The sequence below is a fragment of the Agelaius phoeniceus genome, chromosome 20 (genome assembly GCF_051311805.1).
Source record: "Agelaius phoeniceus isolate bAgePho1 chromosome 20, bAgePho1.hap1, whole genome shotgun sequence".
NCBI classification, from domain to species: domain Eukaryota; kingdom Metazoa; phylum Chordata; class Aves; order Passeriformes; family Icteridae; genus Agelaius; species Agelaius phoeniceus.
The window spans coordinates 2,981,824-3,004,385 of NC_135284.1; the positions used below are offsets into that span (position 1 = coordinate 2,981,824).

Consider the following 22,562-nt stretch of genomic DNA (forward strand, 5'->3'; position numbering starts at 1 on the left):
GAGCTTGGAGCAACCTGGGGCAGTGGGAGGTGTCCCTGCCTTCTTTAAAGTCCATCCAGCCACATTCTCCTGCAGACTGAGGGGTCCCAGGTGGGCTACAGGGGTCCACGCACAGTTTGGAGCTTTGGGGAGGGCACAAGGAGCTCCACAGCACCCAGGCTGGCCGGCAGGAATGGGATGGGGCAGAGCAGGGGGGAAAAGGCAAATCCAGCCCTGGACATATTTTGGTGCATCCCCCATCCCACAGCTCCCTGCTGCCTCCAGGATAAACAGCCCTTCCCAAGGGAGAAGCAGCTCCCAGAGCCCTGGAGGAATGGGGGTCGAGCCCTGCTGCTCCCTGTCGCCTTCCAGCAAACAACTCAGCCACCATCTCCTTACAAACCCATTTCCACGCTTGAGGAGGCTGCAAACTTCAAAGCCTGCAGTGAAAAAAAAAATACCCACCAATAATAACAACAAACTGGAGGCTTCCCAGCCCCACCAGCCTGCAGCTCTTCCAGCATGACTAATGCTTTCCAAGCGAAATAATAATCCTGGTGCTGAATTTCCCATCACCCTGCACTCTGCAGACAACAGGTGGGCTCTGCCCTGCCTCAGCCCTGAGCAGCACCTTTCACCAGGCAGCTTTGAGCTCCTGGCATGGGGAAAATCACAAATCCCCAGGGCACCTGCAGGTGAGGAGGGTGGGATTGCAGCCACGGAGCTGGCAAAGCCCTGAGTGCTTGGAGAAGGAGGTAAAATCCCTTCTTTGCCAGTGGATCTGACAGCAAATCCTGCAGAACAGCCCCAGATCAGGGTGGTGATGGAGCAGCTGAGGCTGCCCACAATTCCTGCCCTCATCCAGGTGGGGCAGAGGCCAAAACATGAGAAATCTTTGCATTCACAGGTATCAGCTCCCTGCAGAGCATCGTTCCAAGCTCTGCCCCTGCTCACTTCCACCCTCACACAGCCTCTGCCAGCCCCTGGGAGATGCTGAATGCACAGACTGAAACAAAATAAAATGAACCTTCTGTAAGCAAAACAAAATAAAAAAAATAAAGGCTTACATTCTTTGTTTAGTGGGACAATAATTCACAGGTGCCTCCAGCTTTCTAACAAAAAGCTCAGCTCTGAAAGGGGCACAGAATTCCCTGAGATTTTCTCAGCAAGACACAACCACAAAGCCTCAACACGTGAGAGCTGGGCACGGAGAGTTAAACCCAAACCACAGCACCTGGGCAGGCAGGAGCCAGCCAGAGGGTTCTGAAATTCCAGATGCAGCAGGAACAGGCTCCTCACTGCTTCCCCCAGCCCAGGCTGCCTGTGAATCATCTCTCAGAGGCCCTGGGGTGATGGATGCGCGCAGGGCACCCACCCCAGCTCTTTGCTGTGCTGGGGATAACTCTGCCCTGCTCTGCTGGGAGCAGCTCCAGCAGCCTCCTGTGGGGCTGAGCAGGGGTGGGATTGTCCCTGGCGTGGGGAGGGGGGCAAGGAAGGGGGACCCACCTCAGCGTCTTGCGGATCATGTCCTCGTCGGTGATGCCGTAGTAGGTGAGGGTCTCGTTCCACGTGGGGTTCAGGGTGTTCCTCAGAGTTTTGGTTCTCAGCTTGTTTGCCTGACAAAGCAGAGGAGGTGGGGTCAGTGGGATTGGTCATTGGGCAGGAGAGGAGGCCCAGTGTCACCATCAGGTTTTCTGGAAAATCCCTTCGCCAGGATTTCTTCTTCTGGGAAGCTGAGAAGCCTCAGAGGAAATCGAAAACAATAATTATCTGATTGCTTTATCTGATTGCTTTATCTGATTGGTTTCTCTTGTGTTTTGCTGCTTTGGAATGTGGTTTGGAGATTGTTTATCCAGCATGTGAATTGTTTTTACTTAATGACCAATCACTGTCCAAGCTGTGTCAGGACTCTAAGGAGTCAGCCACGAGTTTTTAATTAGTATCTTGTTCAACCTTCTGTAAGGGGCCTTTCTCTATTCTTTAGTATAGTTTTAGTATAATATAGTATAGTATAATATAATAATAATAATATAATATATAATATAATATATAATATAGTATAGTATAATATAATATAGTTTCACTCTGGAATATAATATAATGGAATATAATGGAATATAATATAATATAATATAATGGAATATAATATAATATAATATAATATAATATAATATAATATAATATAATATAATATAATATAATATAATATAATATAATATAATATAATATAATATAATATAATATAATATAATATAATATAATATAATGGAATATAATGGAATATAATGGAATATAATATAATATAATATAATATAATATAATATAATATAATATAATATAATATAATATAATATAATATAATATAATATAATATAATATAATATAATATAATATAATATAATATAATATAATATAATATAATATAATATAATATAATATAATATAATATAATATAAACTTAGCCTTCTAAGAACACAGAGTCAGATTCTCAATTCCTCCTTCGTCCTGGGGACCCAGCAAGTGCCACAGCCCAGTTTGGAGATGAAGGGCCAGTGGGTGCTGTCACTGTTCTGTCCCAGCGCTGGAACCCTCATTGGGGTGGCCCAAATTCACCCCTAATCCAGCAAAAATCTGAGGGGCAGGGACGCAGCAACTCACTCATTTCCAAACCATTCCAACCCCTCATCCTGCATCCTGGAAACAGCCAGCAAAGTGGGAACCTTGGCAGAGCACACAGACCAGGATTTCATTTAAGCAGTAAGAGAGAGCAAGGGAGGGGAAAAAAATCCTTTCTGGATTAAATAAAAAAAATGCTGATTTGCTGTTCTGGCTGTTTGTTTGCACTCCTGCTCCCAGCACAGCTCTTGATCCTGCCTGGCTCCAAACAACTTCCCTGGCAGGTGTTTTGTCAGCACCAGCAGCTCCCTGCAGCAGGAGGATGGGGACAGCAGGGCTCGTGTCCCCTGCATGGATGGGACATCCTGGCCCACAGCCACTCCCCAGCTCAGGGACAGGGATCTCCTCACTCCCCGAGCCCCTCTCATGTCTGGGGACAGCAGAAAAAAGAGGCTGAGGCTGCAGATTGGGCTTCTCCACCCGGCTCCCAGCCTGGCACCGCCTGGCAGAGCAGCAATTTTCCCTCTAATTAGGTGTCAGACAACTCAATCCCTGCCTCAGCTGCTGCTGGGCATAAGAAACTCTCAGCACATCCATACCTCCAAGCTGTCTTGTGGATCCTTGTGGGGAGCTGCTGCATTCCCCACCCTGGGTTCACGAGCCCTGAGTGACCAGGACAGCAGGGAAGGTGCCCCAGTGGCACCACAGCCTGCTCAGACCTGCAGGCACCAGATCCTGATCCCTGGGGCCCCAGGGATGGGGAAGGAAAGTGGGCTTAGCCAAGGGGGTGACATGAACACCACCCAGCTGCCAGAGCTGCCCTGGGAAGGGAGATCAGAGGAGCTGAGCTCCGGGAGTGCCTTTTGCTCCCATCTGGAATGGCTCAGGAGTCAGCACCAGCTCTGCATGGGGGATGAACCCAGCCCTGCTCCCGCACCCACGGGTGCCTGAGAGCCCAAAGCTGGGACAGAAACACCCGAGGGACTCAGGGACTGTCCTGCTGCAGGAACAACAGCCCAGGGCAAATCCCAAACCCCGAGAGCTGCTCCCCTCTCCCAGGGCAGATCCGGGCGGTGCCGTTTGGAACAGAGCAGAGATGGGGCAAGGAGAGGTCCCCATGGCTCGTGGATCTGCAGCTCCTGTGCTCCCTCCCCTCCTGCCTCTCCTGCCTGCACCAGCTCCAGCAGAAATGCTAATCAATGGATTTGCAAAACATGGGAATGATGATAATATTGCTGATGAGAGCGCTCGCAGCTCTGCTCGCAGCGGAAACTCAGGATGTGGTTAAAAACTCCCTCTGCCACCCTGAACGTTGGGAATTAATCCAACTGAACTGTAACAAGTAAATACACTTCCCCCCCCACCCCCCAAAAAAAAAAGGTCTTTCCTTTAGTGTGGAATAAGAGTGCAATTAATATTCCTAACACACACATCGAGCATTTAAATTCCACATCCCCATCACTTACACCCAGCTCTCACCACACATCAATATCTTTAATTACTCTTCTCTCCAGCAAGTGCTGAACCTAAGGAGATGGAAATATTTCCCTTATGATTTATACTCTGTTTTATTATGATCTGAGGGGTTTTAAATGCAAAAGAATAAGGGTGGGAAAAAAAAAAAAGGGAATTAAAAGGGTCTGATCTGTTTACGGCTGAGGTTGTTTCACTCTGGAATGCAGCATTCCCATGCTGGGCTCCCAAGGTGAGCAATCAGGGCTGGCACCTGGCTGCCAGCCAGTGGTTTCCCAGCAAGGCATTTTCCATCCCTCTAAGGATGGATTCAACCCCAATTCTCTCCTCCTGCTCTCTCTGAGCACCTTTCACTCAAGACACTCAAGGTCCGGGTGCAGCAGCCCCTGGCTCAGGAGCTTCTCCCAGGCCTGATTTCCAATGAGAAGCTGCAGCCCCAGGAAAGGAAGGAGAAGTGAAAAAAGTTTCTCACCTTACTGGCTCCGGGGAGCAAGTGCAGCTTGACATAGGGATCAGCCAAACCATTGTGGTCCATTGGCTTCAGGCCCTGCAGAGGCAACAGCAAAGAGCAGGAATCAGGAGGGCAGTGGGCAGGCAAGGGGGCCTCACTGAGCCCATCCTGGGGGCTCCATGGAGCTGCTGTGGCTTCCCCAGGATTGGGAGAGTGGGTTCTGCAGCATCCGGGCTCAGCATTCCAGTCTGTGCATTCCAGGAGGGGCTGTGGGCAGCTCCTCACCTGCACATGGCACCAGCCACCCCTCCCTCCCTCCCTCCCTGCCAGCAGCCAGCTCTGCCACCCTCATCACCATTCACTTGGGGGTGAAAGAGAATCAGTGCAGTGATTTCCCAGCTTTGAAATTACAGGGTTCTGTCATTTAATAATTGCTTCTGAGCAAACACACACCTCTGCTGTTGTGGTGCCACTTGCAGAGGGTGTGATAGCACCTACCTACTCCCAGCTATTAAGGAAGAGCAGCTCCAGGCCAGTGGGAGGCTGATGCCAGCCAGATGCTGTGGTGTTCACAGAGTAAATTTGGGGTTGCAGGAGCACCAACCCAAGGAAACACTCCCTGTGGCCATTCCTGATGGGTTTTCTACAAGACCCTCACAGTTCTTAAAGGATGATGTGGATCAGGTTTGTCATCAGGGAGGGCACAGGCTGTGCCTCTGTTCCTCTTCTAAACCCCCTGAAAATGATCCAGGGGTGATGCACAAACCCAGCTCAGAGCCACACCTGCACAGACTGCATGGAAAAACAACTCCACAGGGCAGGGAGGCAGGTCAGGAGGGTGAAAAATGGAGCCTAATTTTCAGCAGTCCTAAGTAGAACTGAGAATGGCTCCGTGGTGGAAGTCCTTGGATTATTTCCAGCCTGGCTGTGGGATCCCTGCAGGAATTATTGCTGGGCTGGCTGAAGGCAGGGCTGTGCCTGGATCAGAGCAGGGCTTCTCTGCAGAGGTACCCATGCAATCCTGGCTCCAGGGGGACGCTGAAGAGTCCTCACAGCCTTTTTGTGAGGAGCAGAGTGCCTGGATAATGAGTGTGTGTGTGCAGCTGCCAGGGATCCAGTGGCAGGGAAGCATTTGTCTGGACTTCTGCACGCAGAAGGAACGCAGCCATCCAGGATTTGGGCAAATCCAGCAGGGAAATGCTGGGGGAATCATTTCCATGCCTCACAGGCAGGGAATAACTCACCCAGCCTGACCCACAGGACCCTCTCTGAGCTGCAGTTTAGTCCAGGATGCTCCTGACCTTGGGGGTGTCTCTGACTTGGAGCAAGGGGCTCTGCCACAGAGACAAACCTGCTGCCCTGGGGCAAGGGAGGCCAAATGGTGCCCAGCAAAGAGGATTTTGCTTCTACAGCAAAGCCAAAAGGATAAAAATACCAGCAGGGAGTGGAGGTGAATGTGCTTTGAGTGCAGCCTCGGGGGCGATGTCCCTGGTCCAGGAGATGATGAGGATGGGGCAGGCAGGGCAGGAAGGGGCTGGGCTGTCCCCAGACTCTGCACAACCCAGCTGTGCTCTCCCCAGCCTCCCTGGGCAGAGGTGCCCAACCTGCACAGCAAATGAGATCAGCACCGAGCAGGCAGATTCCCAGGAAAATGGATGGAGAATGACAGGCAGCTCTGTAATTCACCCATCAATTCAGCTCAATTAAATTACCTTCTGAGGAGGCTATTAAAGGCTTTTTTAATAGATGTGCTATGGAAGATGGAGTGACAGGAGCCTGGAAAATGGCTCCTAATGTCACGTCTACCTCCCTCCCGTGTCACTTGATACGTGTTTGGCACAAACAGCTGAATTTAACGGGGCTCTGCTTTGCAAGGATCCGTCCCACAGGGAGGAACCCCCCTGCTTCCCCTGGGTGCAGGGACCACCAGCCTGGAGCTTCTCCAAGAGGGATGAGAGGCACAGAGGGACAAGACAGAGAGGGACAAGGCCCAGAGCCTCCCCCAGATCCATCTGGGGCAAATCCCTGGCTCCAGCCCTTCCTGATGCTGCTGCTGCTGCTGCTGATTCGTGGAGCTGAGATTAAGTTTCTCCTTTTCTCCTCCTCTACCCAACCCCAAAAATCTCTGCTGCAATCCTACAGAGACCTCCAGCTCCCTGCATGCCAGGCTCTGCCAGCTGCTCCTCGTGCCAGTGACATTTAGCTAATCAATAGGGTTTAATTACAGCTTGGGCTAATCGGGGCTGCCGATTAACGCCACGCTAGAGGCGTCCAGAAATCACAGGAGATGGATTCATCCCATCCTTCACCCCACAACCAGCTGCCTGCCCAAAATCCAGCCTGGATAATTCCCAGGCTGAGGCATCCCATTCTGGAGAAAAGGGGGCAAACTGCATTTCCACCCTGCCAGCCCAGAGGAGCCCGACAGCTGGAGGAATTTCCCTGCAGTGATAAATATTTATGAGTCAATACATAAGTAATGCTCAGTGCAGACCTTCAGCACTCACCTCGGGTGGAAGGGAGGGAGGGAGCAGCCAAATGCTCAGTGGGGTGGGAGCTCCTGGGTGTTTTCTGGCCAGAGGTGCAGGGAGAGCAGCCCAAGGATGCTCCAAAGGGCAGCAGCTGCCTGGCATGGCCTGCCTGGGGCCAGGAGCTCCTTCACCATTGCCCTGCAGCCCCCTGAGGCTCATCCCAGGCACCTTTCTCCCAAAAACAGGAGACCACTGGAGCTGTAGGATGGCACAGCCTGCTGTGTCTGTGCTGCTGCAGGCCCCTATAAATCCCCTACAGCAAATTGGGCTCTGTGGGACTGAGCACAAAGTGAGATCCTCAGCAAAGCCATGGCATGGCAGGTGCCTGCACATTCACCAAATCCTTTCCCATCCTATTTTCCAGGAGGGGGTGATGCAGCACACCCCAGCCCTGTCCCACGCAGGGCAGCAGAGATCCACACAACCCCAACCCCAGGGCTCGTGCAGGGGAGAGGGAGAGCCCTCCTGCCAGCCTGGCTGCTCCTGCAGTCCAGGAATGAGCGCCCACGACGCCCTGGTTCATTCTCCTATTGATCCGAGCCCAGCTACAACGTGTCTGAGTTCAGCCGTGCCTGAAGCGCGACAGGCGGGGCTGCTGCCAGCCCGAGAGCCATCAGGGCCAGGTGCCTGCTGCCAGCCTTGGATGCTCCTGCCTTTTCCTGGCTGCTCCTGCCTTTTCCTGGCTGTTCCTGGCTGCTCCTGCTTTTTCCTGGCTTTTCCTGGCTGCTCCTGCCTGTGCCTCCTTGTTCCTCTCTGCTTTTGCCTGCTCCTGCCTGTTCCTGCCTTTTTCTGGCTTCTCCTGCCTGTTCCTCCTTGTTCCTGGCTGCTCCTGCCTCTTCCTGGCTGCTCCTGCCTGTTTCTGGATGCTCCTGCCTGTTCCTCCTTGTTCCTATCTTCCTTTGACTGCTCCTGCCTGTTCCTCCTTGTTTCTGTCTGCTTTTTACCTCTTCCTGCCTTTTCCTGGCTGCTCCTCTCTGTTCCTCCTTGTTCCTGTCTGTTTTTACCTGTTCCTCCTTGTTCCTGTCTGTTCTTACCTGTTCCTCCTTGTTCCTGTCTGTTCTTACCTGTTTCTGCCTCTTCCTTGTTCCTGGCTGCTCCTGCCTGCTCCTCCTTGTTCCTGTCTGGTTTTTGCCTGTTTCTGCCTTTTCCTGGCTGCTCCTGCCTGCTCCTCCTTGTTCCTGTCTGTTTTCAGCTGTTCCTGCCTTTTTCTGGCTTCTCCTGCCTGTACCTCCTTGTTCCTGTCTGTTCTTACCTGTTCCTCCTTGTTCCTGTCTGTTTTTCCCTGTTCCTCCTTGTTCCTGTCTGTTTTTTGCCCGTTCCTGCCTTCTCCTGCCTGCTACCACCTGCCTGGGTGACACCCAGAGTTTCCCAAATCCTGCTGTGAACTTACACCCCTCATAAACCCCTCAGAAAAACCCCTCAGCAATGTTCCCAGGCACAGCAGCAGGGTGAATTCCCACCTGGAGTGAGGCCCTCAGAGCAGGGAATGGCTGGTGGAGCACCACAGGTTGGATTGAACCTGCAGCTCCCCAGGAGGGATAATGGGACTCGTGAGGAACAGCAGCAGATATAAAGGTGCTGGAGATTGAAAAAAAAAAATAATAAAGGGAAGTAAAATAAAGGGAGAGAGGGAGGTTGTTTGGGGTTACCAGAGAGAAAGAAAAGCGTGTCTCACGTGGCTGGAATAGGTTTGAATGGCTGCTGGCAGCAAGCAAAGCTCCGGGAGCTGCTGGAGTTGGGCACAGCATTTCCCTGGAGGGTGACACAGGTACCCAGGAGGGCAAATCCAAGGGTAAATCACAGCCCAGCACTGCTGGGGCTTTTCCCCCACCTCCTCCTCTGCAGCTCTGCTTGTCCCAGCCCCGGAGCCAGCGGGGTCCTGGCCCTTACCTTTCTGTAGTCAAGTTTTGGCAGCTTTCCCCAGGCGAGAGATGAAATGAGAGCGAGCAGATGGCAATGTAAATAAAAGAGAAAAATGGGAGAATGAGAGCAGAATGGAAATGAACAGGACTCCAGAGCTTGAATGTCAGGGTGGCCAGGGGGGCTCTGCCCTCCCCGTGGGCAGGGGGTGATGCTGGGGTACCCCCACACCCCCGGGTGGGCACAGCAGGGACCAGGGCTCTCCCGTGCCAGCCCTGCCTGTGCCATTGCTGATGTGAGATTTATCAGCTGCTGCCCAGAGCTCTCCTTCCTCGCTGCCTTCCACCCACTCCAAACCCAATTAGAAATCTCCTCCCTGGCACGGCTCCCGTGCGCGCCGAGGGAAGCCTGACCCGGCGGATTCACAGGAGACAGGGAGGGAAGCAGAGCCCAGAGTCCGCCTCAGCCCTGCCCTGCTGGCACCTGGGGGTGCTGCCCTTGCCAGGAGCAGCTCCAGGAGAGCCGGGGCTGGTCCCTCCACACCCATCCCCAAAATCCAGCTTTGCTGCTGGTGCTCCAGCCATGGAGCACGGCGGCAAACGAGCCATGGAGGGGGGAGAGGAGCATCCTATGGAGGCAAACAGCGTGGTCTGGCCCTCTGGGGGGGCTCAGCCTCTTCTTCTGCCTTTTCCAAACCCCCATCCCTTCCCAAGATCCGCAGGGATTGAGTTGTTTCCCCCCAGCCCATCAGGAGCCCTCTCTGGCGGTCACTGGGTGATGCAGAGGGGAACCCAGCAGCATCTTCCACAGGCTGAATCAGGACCTCAGCTCCCCGTTCCTGCTCCCAAATGTGCAAAAAGCCCCTAATTGCCTCAATCACGCAGACGGCAGCACTTTGGGGCCGTGATTAGCAGCATTTAAAAGAGCCATTTATAAACCGACAGCCGGTCACAGTAAATAACAACATCGGGATGGGCTGCTGGAAAAAGCATCAATCATCAATCCCAGCTCGTCACGGGGGGATGAGCAGCCGGCTCCCGAGCCTGGGAACGCCCTGAGAGGCAGGGGTGGAGGGGAAGGAGAGGGCAGAGGGGTTGGGAAGGTGGTGGAACCCAGGGATGCTTGGCACAGCCATGGATGAGGTTCCCTTGGCACAGCCGTGGTTTGGGTTCCCTTTGAGGGGAATGGCAGATTTGTGTTTCCAAACAAGCCGTGGGTCTGCTGGTAGGTAAAACCAGCACTGGGAGAGAAAAGCAACAATGGGAAGGATTCCACTGATTGATGAATGGAAAAAGAGATTTGCTTTTACAAATAAACTTTAGGCTTGCTGATAAACGAAGTTGGACGTTGAAAGATGAAAGAAACGACGGGGAAGAAAAACTCCTAAATTCCATAAGAATTAAAAATGAAAAGGGAGGGTTATACATTGGAGGGAAATCTTTGGTATCAGGCGTTTTGGGGAGTCTGAACCTCTCAAGTACCTCAGCCAATGGGGAAAGAGAGAAGGGAAATTGGGATAAAAAGGAGGCTGCATCCTCCAAAAATCGGAGAGATCACAGGGGAATGCCCCATGGCCTCTCCCTTTATTTGAATAAAGCCAAAAAGGACACCTCTGTCTCCTTTTTGGACATAAACCTCTAGTGTTTGTGGATTAATTTTCCTAAGACCTTGGCACAGGGATGGGTTGGGTTCCCATGGGTCAGATTCCCCTGGCACAGCCATGGGTTGGGTTCCCCATGGTTCAGATTCCCCTGGCACAGCCATGGATGTGGTTCCCCATGGTTCAGATTCCCTTGGCCCAGCCAGTCCCTGCTGTCCCCACAGCCAGGCCCAGCCCTACCTTGGCTTTGTTGATGGTGCAGTGCAGAGCGTTGTTCTCCTGGTCGTAGAGCAAACTGAAATCCAGCGTCCCCAGCGCGGCTGCAAGGGAGGAGAGATGTGATTAACCTGCTGCACCCTGCAAACACGGGGCTGCTCTCCCCCTGAGCACTAAGGGAGCGTGTGGAGATGCTGAAGAACAGGCTGCAGGCATTATAAAACACAAAGCATCCTGCTGGGAGCCCTGTTATGAAACGTGGCCATTCCCAGGTTGGCACAGCCCTGGGAGAGGAGCGAGGGATGAGTGGGTGCAGCTCTGCCAGCACTGCAGCCTTTGGGTTATCTCACCTGGGTTATCCCCATCCCTGAGCAGCCTGACTGCAGCCAGCAGCTTCCTGTCCCCCGGGAGGTGAAGGATGTCCCCTGGGAAGGTTTTGGGAGTGGCTGGGACACAGCTGAGAGCTGCTGTTGGCACATCCTCCCCTCCAGCGCTGCTGGCATTCCCAGGGCGTGTATTTGTATAGTGACACCTTCAAACAAATGAGCCACCAGTGGGATCCCTTCCCAGCTCCAATCTGGCTGCAAACTGTAAATTAAACCCAGTGAGGATGGAAATACTTTCCTGGTTAAAATGAAAAACACCAACAGCTTTTAATCAGCTCAGTGCTCCTTTATGGCATCCTCGGGATCCAGGAGTGGCAGCATCTCCTGGGATGGGACACAGGGATGGGGCAGGGGAGCAGAACAAAACCAGAGGAGCCTCAGCAGCAAAAGCCCTTTTGATTTGAGAAATTATTTCCCTTGGGATGATCTGAGCACATCTCACTAATCCAAAGCAGAGGAAAAGCCTTAAAAAGACAGGCTCCCCAAAAAACATGGCTTAACCTTCTCCAAGGCTGCCAGGCCTGATTTGCACACCAAAGCCCGGACATGGAGCAGCCTCTCCCCTGGCTCAGCTTTACCTGCCACCAGCCTGGAACTCCCAGGGTGGCTCTGGACCCAGCAAACCCCACTTTTCCATGCCCACCTTCCCCAAAAGAGTTTTGCCTGAGTGCTGCCCTGCCACCAAGCACCATCCCACCGCTGTTTCCAAGGTAACTGCACCTTCCTGCCGTGTTCAGAACGTGAAAAAACCATCCAAAATAAAAACCAGAACAGTTTTGCTTAATATCAAAGCAGGGTTTGCTGACTGGAGAAGAGTTGGGCAAACTTTATGGGAGGAAATGAGGTGGTTTTTTTCCCCTCCCAGCATTGATAGCAGCAAGGCACCCACGGAGTTTAAGGATATTCAGGGGACCAAAACCATCCTGCTGCAATTTCACAGTGCTCTCCCAGCCCAAAAGCAAAGGAGCTACAGGTTTGCCTGCTGGCAAAAGAAAAAATAATTTCTCCCAACAAAATATCTTGAGTTCAAAGCAGAGTAAACACCCAGAGAGAGTTCTGCCAGAATAATGCACCCCCCTGGTTGTGCAGCAATTTCATGGCACATTAGCTCCTGGTCTGGGTGAGGCACAAATCAGAGGGGTTTTACCTGCCAGGGGAAGATGAGGGGTGAGGCCAAACCTGCTGTGCCTTGTGCACCATCTCTGGCTCCAATGAGCATTTCCAGAGCAATTCCCAGCTAAACCCCCTGCAGACCCTGCAGGGAGGGAGCACCAGCAGAGCTCTGGGTGCTCTCAGTGATGGGCAGCTCAAGGATGGCAGCGCGAGGAGCTGGAGGCTCCACAAACCCAGTCAGCAAAACTTCCCAAATCTGCATTTTTCACTCAAGAGCGGAAGATGAAAGCTCCGGTTTCGGAGCCTCATCATTTCCACCTGCCCTTTAATCAGCATTTCCTGCCAGCCCCACTGCTCTGCCCTCCGAGTTCAAGCTGTTATTTTATTTTTATCACAGAAGGGGGCCCGCGGTTCAGCCTGCTGGATTTGGCAATTTATAAAACAAATTAAAAAGCTTGGCAGGCAAACAAGAGTTCAGCCAGGAAATACTGACAAAGCCCCAGCCTGCCCCAGGGGCGAGGACAGCGGGGAGCCCTGCTAAAAAAACCTAAAATCACCTTCAGACAGCAGCAGGAGCTCGTTCTGCAGGTGGGGACTCAGGTCCTGCCCCCAGCTCTGGCAGTCCATGAACAAACATCCAGCAGCTCCCATCCCTCCTGGAGCTGGAGCCCTGCATGTCCATGAGCAAACATCCAGCAGCTCCCATCCCTGCTGGAGCTGGAGCCCTGCATGTCCATGAGCCAACATCCAGCAGCTCCATCCCTCCTGGAGCTGGAGCCCTGCATGTCCATGAGCAAACATCCAGCAGCTCCATCCCTCCTGGAGCTGGAGCCCTGCACCCCTGGCTGTGCCCTCCCACCCCTGGCTCTGCTCCAGTCCTGGAGGGGTTTTTCTAAGCAGAGATGGTTTTTATGGATGGTGAGTCTCAATTCCCAAGGAAGGGAATTCAATTCCCGCCTTGTGCAGAGGGATGTAGAAACATCAGCACAAAATTGCTTAAAAATGTGGCTGATTGATAAGGGGAGGGGGAAATGTTTGCCGAAAAGGGGTTTGGCAGCCAAGGTGCTGCTGTGGGGCTGGAGGTGAGCGCTGCCACCAGAGCCAGGAGCCAGCAGATGCCCAGGACTCGTGGGACACATTCAGGACAGGGTGGCAGCCCCACAGCCTTTGGTACATCCTGGGAATGCACAGCCAGGGGTGGACCCAGCACGGCCAAGGCTGGAGCTCCAGCTCAGGGCTGAGGAGGTGCCAGCAGACCTGCAGCTCCAGCAGGGGTAGGAGCCACCCCTGCAGCCCTCAGGAGCAGCCTGTGGAGCCCCAGGAGCCCCATCCCAGCCCTGTGCTCCTGCAGGGCTCAGCACAGCCACCAGCCCTGTCCCACTGCTCCCACAGCACATCCAGCCCTGGCTGTGGGAATCCTGCATCCCCAGCTGGCAGGATTGGGCCCAAAACCTCTGCAGAACAACCTAATCCCCCTTCTTTAATTGCTCTCCCCCTCCCACTGGAGATGCAGCTCGATTGTGATCTTAATTAGGGGAGCAAGTACCTAAAAAAGAAAAGGGCAGCAATTAGACTCAAAGCACTGTTACCAGGATTATTTAACTCGACTGGGCTATTCTGAACACTGCCCTCTAATCACAGAGGCTGCAAATAAAAAATATAAATAAATGCCTTTGTCAGGCTTTACAAAGGCAGCTTGGCGCTCTCCAGACAGCAGGCAGGATGTATCATTATTATTACAATTATTCTGCTCCAATGATAAAATAACCATTAGGAAAACTGAACTCATTAGCAGGTTCTGACCCCCTTTCCTCCCCATGAGCTGGGAGAGATTGATGGGAAGGCTCTGGCCAGGGCCTGCCTTTTAACACAGCCTCTAAAAGGGAAAATAAATCCCACTTGCACGGGAAGGTGGCTTCTTCTCCCACTGACCTTTGGGGGAAAAGAAAAAACAACACCTTTGGGTGTTTTGATTAATTCAGGGGGCCGGGGGACGATTGGGGGGCAGCAGGAGCAGCAGATGTGTCCGTGGGCTCGGCAGGAATTTATTGTTTATTGCTGACATTTCCTGGCTGAGCCCAGGGGGAGGCCAGGCTGAAGGAGCTTCTATTTATACCTGTGGGATGAGAGGTAAAAAATGTGGTGATGAATCTGAGCTCTGCTCCCTCGCCCAGCCCCTGTCCTTGGTGGCAGAGCTGCCCTCTCCATAGCCTGGGATGCTCCAAAGAAAAGAATTTCACATCCCAAGATGTGGAAGAGCCACTGATACTCCTGGAAAAAGCTCCAGCAAAGCCTGGAAGTGATGATGGAGCACACTCCTTACTCTCCCAAAGGCAGGTGTGACTGCTTCAGAAAGCCCAGCAAAGCTCTACAGCAGGAGAAGTTGAGGTGTGCACACAAAAACCCCACTATAGAACTAATTAAAAAGGAGTCCAAAAAGCCTTAAGTCCCTCTGCTTATCAGCATTGCTGCTCCCAAGATAATCTGCTCACGGATTTTGTGCCAGGGAGATCAGAGTGGAGCAGTAAAAAGACTGCTGGGGATTGTCTGGATTAGCTCTCCCTTACAGAAAGCACAGGTTCAGTAACCTTCAGACTGGGTATTTTTTAATGCACTATAAAAGATAGGTCCCTATTCTTCCATTGCTTTAATTTTCCCTTGCAATGGAGATAATTTTAAAGGTCCTGAAAGGCAGCAAGTAATTCTGTGCTCTTACAGCCCCATATAAAATGTTGGTAAATGAGTCCTCAGGAGGAACAGAAATTATCTCCTGCCATTTCCGAGCCAAGCTGCTGAAGAACATTTTGGTGGGTGTGCTCCTGCCTCCCTGGCCTCCTGAGCACATCCAGTGGCACACAATGGGGACTTGAGGACTGGCCCCATGAGCCTGGAAAACCCTCGGGGTTATTCCTGGAAAACAGCACCATCAAGCCCTGCAGCTGGGGCTGAGCTCCCCCAGCACCCTCAGCATTCCAGCCCGGGCACTGATCCACTCAGGATGCTGCTGGGCAGCCAGGGGTGGGTCCCAAAGGTGCTGAGCTGAGGAGCTGAGCACAGCCAGGTGTCCCTGGTGGCAGCACTGACCTCTGGCATGGAGCTCCAGCCTTGGCACCACTGCAGGGTCCAGGGAGGTGGAGGCAGCTGGAACAACTGAAAGCTGCATCACCATCAGCTATGCCATGGAAGCAGATCCTCTGGGAGCTTTTGGGGCATGTCCCAGGGGCAGCACAGCACACTGGGGCATGAACATCCCCGTCAGCACCACAGGAATCAAGAGGATGCAGTCCCAGGCTACGTCAGGGAAGGTACAGGTTGGATATTAGGAAAAAATTTTTCACCGAAAGAATAATAAATGCTCTTCCCAGGGAGGGGGCAGAATCACCATCTCTGGATGTGTTTAAAGAAAGCCTGGACGTGGCACTTGGTGCTGTAGTGTAGCTGAGGTGTTGGGGCACAGGTTGGACTCGATGATCTTAGAGGTCTCTTCCAGCCTCATCATTCTGTGATTCTGATGTGCTGCTGGCAGGGCAGGACATTCCCAATCCTACAAAAAACCCCAGCAGGGACCAGATCCAGCACACAGGCAGGAGATCTTCCCTCCTCAGCTGAACTCGGGAGGATCAGGAGCAAGGAACAAACACAACTTTTCTCTCTCGCAATGTTCCCTGCCTGGCCGTGGGTTTCTCACTTAAAATTTGCAGCAATTAATATTTCTTCATTTTGGAGACATGGAGCCAGCCCCTGGTGAGCTCTGGAGCAGGGAGCTGCTTCTTCATGGGGTTGGTTGATGGATGCTCATCAGCTCTTCTGTCTTCTCCAGGAGGAGTGTTCGGAGGAACACTTATCTGCTCAGAACAGTTCAGAGATGCAATTATGTTTTACAGCACTAAATGGTCCCTGATGTCAGCAGCAATTAGACTTTCAGCAATTTCAGTTTAGAGATGGCCTTCAAATCTCTCCCGCTCTCCTCCTTTAATGAAGTACAGCATTGCAATTAACAACCCCCCAAAATTGCCTTCAGTGTTAAATACAGAGAGGAGAGATTGGGGAACCCCTTGGGAACAGGGGGTGTCTCTCTGTGTCTCTGTCTCTCCTCCTGCCCGCTGGAACTGGGAAAGGTGAAGGGCTGGGCAGGCTGTGGAGGAGGGAACCTCATTGTCCAGCAGCTGTGTGGCTCCTTCATTAGCAGAGGTGCCAGAGGCCACAGCCCATATGCTGCTGCTATCCTGGATGCTGGAGGAGGGATGCCCAGGCAGACCCTGCTCACCCTGGTGTGCTTTCCTCTCTCCTGGTGTTCAACCCCAGCACTTTGGGGTGTCCCTGCCCGTGGGCAATCCCTGGGAAGAGGAAGGCTCCTCGCAGGACCAGGATGTGCAGCCTGCACCTGGATGTCACTGCTGGGATGGTCAGCAGGAAGGTGTGAGAGATCCCAAATATCCATCTATGCCACAGGAAAGCAGAGAGGAGCTGATCCAGAGTCACCCCTGGGACACCTCAGTGACACTGCCCGGTACCTGCTCACATTTCTCCAGCTCGGGCTGTGCTCTGCTTGGCAAAGCCGTGCTCTGCTGAAATCTCTGGCGGTTTGTTTAGTTTCCTGAGTGAGAAAAATACTTCTTTTGGCCTTATCTGGATTGAAAAGACGATTCAAAGCTTATAAATAGCAGTTGCAGCATATGCTAAGGAGCTGTGTTCCAGAAGTAAATACCCTGCTCGTTCCTCGCCGTCTCCTCTGCCTCCCCCTGTCTGGCCAAAAGCACTGCCAGGTGACTTGCAAACCCTGCACCCCTCCAGACCTTCCTCCTCCTTTACATCTTCAAGCAGCCAGTAATTAATATCTCCGTGATGGCTTTGCCTGCCTAATTATCTTCTTTGCTCAAAATAAGAGTCTTCCTAAATAACTCGTGTGGCGCTGCAGGCGTCACGAGCCGCCGCGCACCAGGACTGGCCTCTCAGCTGCACTTTGGAGAAGTGCTTTCCATGCTGCTGCTGCTGCAGCTCCAGAGCTCAGGAGGATGCTCTTCCATGAATAAAACCAGGCAAGAGGTGGAATGGGATGGGTTTGTGCACACAGGAGCAGGATGGGGCAGCATTTGCAGGGATAGCGGCTCCCGCTGCAGCCCGTGGCTCCCCGGCTCTCTCCTCACCTGGAAACCCAGAGCCAAACACGTTTGGGGGAGGGAAGGAATTCCAGTGTGACCACAGCCTCTGTCCAAAGGCAAACAGCAGCTCAGGGAATGAGGCATTTCTCCAAGGGCTGGAAACTTGATTGCCTGTTAGAGGAGGATGGCTGCTCCCTGCAGGGCTAGAAGCCCTGGCAGTGCCCCCTCTCAGGGCCTGTCCCTTCCTCTGCTCATTCTGGGGTTTCTTTAAAAATCCCTCAGGTACAAATTCCTGCTGGTGCTGTGGGGGGGAAGGTGCAGGCAGTGGAGGGGCAGCAGCATTTTGGTGGAATCAGTGGAGCCGGGAGGCGAGAGCAGCTCCTCACAGGTGGCACATTGCCATCTAGCTGGCATTTGCTGATTCTCCCTGCAAACCAAGTTTCCCTGCTGCCCAGCTGGGTGGGAAGCATCCCTGGTGTCTGAGGACCCCAGGGAGCTGCTGCTGTCACAGGGGAGCCAGAAATGAGGTGACAGCCAGGTGTCTAAAGGCAGCAGGAGCCAATTCCCCCTCCCAGCCTCCTGCCTGGCCCTCTCAGCTCACAGCAAATGCTGGTCCAACAGCACCAAACCATCCTTCTGCAGCAAATACACATTTCCCTCTTCTCCTGCCTCATTCCTTCCACCTCCTCAGCAGCTATGTTAGGGACAAACCCACTGCAGGAACAGTCCTGCTTCACCAGGGCAGTGCTGAGTCCCTGGGGTCTCCCAGGGGTGCCCACCACAGCCCTGCAAACCCTCACAGCAGCACTGCTGGCAGGGGAGAGCTGGCTCCATGAAACTCCCAGTGATCCCAGAGCCAGCCCAGATGCCTCCACTCATTTTCTGCTGTGTTGGTTCCCTGCCTGCTCCCTGCCACTTGCTGCATTCAACAGGCTGCTGGAGAGGTGTCCAGCCCCACAAACCCGATCCTCCCATGGCTGTCCCCAGCTGTCCTCCCACCTCAGCCAGGTCCCTGCCCATCTCTGGGAGGATCCCACCTGCTCCCCTCAGCCTGAGGGTTCCCAGTTTTCCAATGCAGGCACATCCCCGCTCCCTGCAGGTGCCACACCTGGCTCAGGCCACCCTGCTGGGATGGCAGCAGGCACTGCAGCTCCCACAGGCTCCACAGGGTTTGCTGGTGGGGTTTGAAGCACAGCTCAGCAAAGGATTTAAGAACAGGGTGCAGCCAGCCAGCCCAGGGGAGCTGCAGCAGGGCCAGGCAGGACCCACCCTGCCCTGCTGGGGCTCTGGAATTCAGGCTGGGATGGCAGCTGGAAAAACCCCAGAATGCCCAGGCTGGAGCAGTAACTCCAGGCAGGAAGGAGCTTGGGGAAACCCAGACAATTGCTGCGTTTCTCCAGGCAGGGGCAGATCTCCTCCTCCCACCCTGGCACCGGGGGAGCGAAACCCACAGGCAGGTGGGACAAACAGGAGGGAGCCATTCAATCCTCCTCCTCCTCCTCCTCCTCCTCCTGATGGATCCTGCCACCAAAATCCCTCCCCCTGCACCTCTCCGGGGCTGAGAGCATCTCTGAGGAGTGAGGCAAGATGTGCCTGGCCAAACCTCGATTTATGGGTGCTGCACCCAGCTCTGACACCTCCATCCCCAGAGCCCCCTGCACCCCGTGTGCCCCCCGAGGGCGCTGACACCACCGACGCCCCAGTGCAGGCACAGACAGGTTCTCCAGGGGAAATTTAGTGCAGGTGACTAATGCAGCAGCCCTGAATCACCCTCCAGAAATGTGGGGGAGCTCCACACACTCCCCAGCGTGGCTGATGGCTCCAATCAGGCTGCAGGATCCCCTGCCTGCTCCCAGCTTGGGGAATGGCTACAGGCAGCTCTTGCCTGGATTTACAACTTGGCTGCTAAACACGGGGGAGTGACAGTCCCATCCTGCACATTCGTGCCAGCCAATGTCCTCAGGGTGTCTGGGCCACCCCGTGCTGTCCCCGGAGATGTGACACCAGCGCTGCCACCTCCCTGCTCTGCTCTGTGCCTTTGCCAGCCAAAACCCCACCACACCTCTGGCAAAACAGCCTCAGCAGTTTTGCCTGACACCTGTTACGCTGCAGGAAACACTTCCTAACGCCAGCCTGGGTGAGAGAAACACCCGCCGGCCCCGGCACGGAGCCAGGCTGCTTCCAGCTCCCGGGATCCAGATCCCAGCACCCAGGATCCAGCCTGCAGCACTCAAAATCCAGCACCCAGCATCCAGCAACCAGCACTGAAAATCCAGCACCCAGCACCCAGGATCCAGCATCCAGCACCCAGGATCCAGCCTGCAGCACTCAAAATCCAGCATCCAGCACCTGGCACTCAAAATCCAGCATCCAGGATCCAGTACCCAGCACTGCTGAGGGATAAATGCAGAATGCAGAGCCCTGGGCAATTTCCCTACGAGTCACCCGAAGCAAACGCTGCACTCTGGGCCCCCAGTGCCACGCTCCCCCCTGGCCCTGCAGCCCGGCTTCTCCCGTTTCCACCGCCACGCTGGGCAAAGACGATGGGATAATTAGAGCAGCTAATGACCCAAAGCCGGTTAAAGTCCCCGTTAAGTGCCCGGCTGGGACAAACGCGGCTTAGCAGAGATGTTCTGCCTGGCAGTGCCAGAGCTGTCGCCTCTCCGCGGAGCCGTGACCCCGACACCAGCATGGGGACAGAGAGCGTGTGGCAGTTCGGGGCTGGCACCCAGCGCCAGCCTCACAGAGGGGGACACGGGGGCAGCCGTGCCACCCTGGGGCAGTGCAGCCCTTCGGGGTCACACTCGGGGCTATAAATGGAATAAATGGCAGCAGCCCAGCGGCCGGCAGCGATGCCGAGGCAGGGCTGTGACATTGGGCCAAGGGAAAGCCCCCGGCTGTGACATTGTGCCAAGGGAAAGCCACCAGGGCGCTGGGCCCTGCGCGGCTCAGCCTCCCCTTCCCCCAGGAGGAGCGCGCAGCAGCGCTCAGCAGCACCCGCTCCCTTCTCCCCGGCATCTCCCGGCTCCAAACTTTGGATGCCCTCGCAGGATCTGTCCTCCCAAGGCTGGGCTGGATGGAGCCCTCGGCGTTTCTGTGACTCCGAGGGAAATCGGGCGATTCCGGGGGCCCAGGGCCGGGCAGCGCTGCCGTGCAGCTCCAGGCGCCGGCTGGGAAGGACGTTTTGGGTGGGGAGGGGTTAACCCTTGCTGCAAACACCTGCATCCACCACGGCCAAAGCCTTCTGCTCCAAAGGCCCCCCTGGTCTCCTCCTGCAGGAGGTTCTGTGAGGAATGGAGGGATGAGACGCCAGAGTTTGCCGAGGGAGAGGGCAGAGCTCTCATTCCCGACAGATCTCCCCGCTGTGGAGCCGGGCGATGCTGGAGCCCGTGGCCAGCTCAGCAGCAGGGTGGCTGGAGCAGCCTGCACCGCCCAGCCGGATTAAAAGGGCTCTGAGCCCATCCGGAGGGCTGGAGGCACGGAGCCGAGCAGGGACGGAGGCAGAGAAGTGCACCAACCACGACAGCAACTGGTGGCTCTTGGGAGACTTCCCTACTTTGGGTTCAGCATCCAGCCTGGCTGCGGCACGGACACTCCCAGGGCCCCCTCAGAGCCTCCCCGGCCACACCTGGGGGCTCCACACGGCTGCACTGCGATCCCAGCTTCCCCAGGATGGACGACCAGCCCTACACACCCATCCGCACCCTCAGCACCAGGGCGAACTCCCACGGAAACTTAGCAACTCACTGCAATCGTCGGACTCGTAGCCCTCGGGGTCCACCAGCTCCTCGGGCGCTTGGCTCTTGGCCGGCTGCTCGGCGGGCGCCGTTCCGTGCGCTCCGAAGAGCTGGTCCACATCCTCCTCATCGTCGCGGGGATGCTCGGCGGGGCTGCCCGAGCTTTGGCTGGGCGCGGGGCGAGGGGCGCTGCCGGTGCTGCTGCTGCGGCCGACGGCGGCGGGGAGCCCGCGGGGGAAGCGGGGGAAGTAATCGGAGATCTGCTTGATGGGTTTGATGGGTCCGGGGCAGACGTCAATGGCCATGTGCTCCTGGATACTTATGGTCATTTTCTCTCCTTTGCGGAGTGTCATGCATGCGGCTGTGGCTGCCGAGCTCCCCCCAACCCCGGAGAAGCCCGGACCGTGCGGGAGAGGGAAGTTTCAGCCGGGGGGAGATGAGGAGGAGGAGGAGGAGGCTCCGGAGGGTTCCTTAGGTGGTCGTGGCGCCCTGAGCCTCGGTGGCCGCACGCATGCTGCTGCTGCTGCTGCTGCTGCTGCCGCCAGCCCCGGCGCTCGCACGGCCCCTGATCCTGCCAGCGCTGCCTGGGAATAAATGAGCGAGACAGAGAGACGGATAAGAGGCAGGGGGTGGGCTCTCGGGTGATGTCACCAGCTAGCAACAAAGCGGTGCCCAGCAGCGGAGGAATGAGGGCTGTGGCCGGCCTGCCGCCCCGGGCACACGGCCAGCAGCGTGGGCAGCCCGCCCTGCCCCAGCCCCTGCCCCAGCCCCTGTCCCGGCCGGCAGGAGCTGGGGTGATGGGGTGAAGGGAGGTGGGCTTTGATTCATCTCCCTGCAAAGCGGGGCTGATGCTGCCAGACCCCTCCTGAGGTCACCGGGCAGGGTCAGGAGCCAGCATCCCGGTGTGTCACATCCCGGCGTGGTGTGGAGAGGGACAGGGACAGACCCCAGGGACAGGGACAGACCCCAGGGACAGGGACAGACCCCCAGGCAGTGCCAGGGAGATGCTGTGCCAAATCCCCAGCCAGGAGCATGGATGGCACCACTGCCCCACTCCCTGCAGCCCCCAGGGACAGGAACAGCCCCTAAGGATCCTGAGAGCCCCCAGGGACAGGGACAGCCCCCAGGGACAGGAACAGCCCCCAGGGACAGGGACAGCCCCCAGGGGACCCTGACAGCCCCGCAGGCAGTGCCAGGGAGATGCTGTGCCACATCCCCAGCCAGGGGCATGGATGGCATCACTGCCCACTCCCTGCAGCCCCCAGGGCCAGGGACAGCCCTGATTCAGATCCCTGCTGCCCCAGCCCACAGCAATGTCCCTTCCAGAGCTCAGCACCGGCTGGATGAGCTTCTGGAGCTGGGAACACACCAGGGAGTGAAGCAACACATGTGCCCTGCTCAGGGTGGCACAGCCCCGGCCAGCTGGTGCGTGGCTGTGCCATGGAGCTGGTACAGCACACAGAGGGGCCAGGGATGGGCTGGGACAGGGCTCAGTGCC

General features: G+C 55.2%; 1 protein-coding gene across 1 annotated transcript in view; it reads right to left on the bottom strand.

Moving 5' to 3' along the window:
- Nucleotides 1–21,648, bottom strand: part of DOC2B (double C2 domain beta) — a 31,480-nt gene extending 9,832 nt beyond the window's left edge. The window contains exons 1-4 of the mRNA XM_054647135.2: nt 21,075–21,648; nt 10,751–10,830; nt 4,541–4,615; nt 1,486–1,595 (exon numbers count right to left, since the gene is read on the bottom strand). Of these exons, the coding sequence (XP_054503110.1) occupies nt 1,486–1,595; nt 4,541–4,615; nt 10,751–10,830; nt 21,075–21,417 (608 nt within the window). The 5' untranslated portion in view covers nt 21,418–21,648. The remainder of the gene's footprint in view (nt 1–1,485; nt 1,596–4,540; nt 4,616–10,750; nt 10,831–21,074) is intronic.
- Nucleotides 21,649–22,562: the final 914 nt, after the last annotated feature.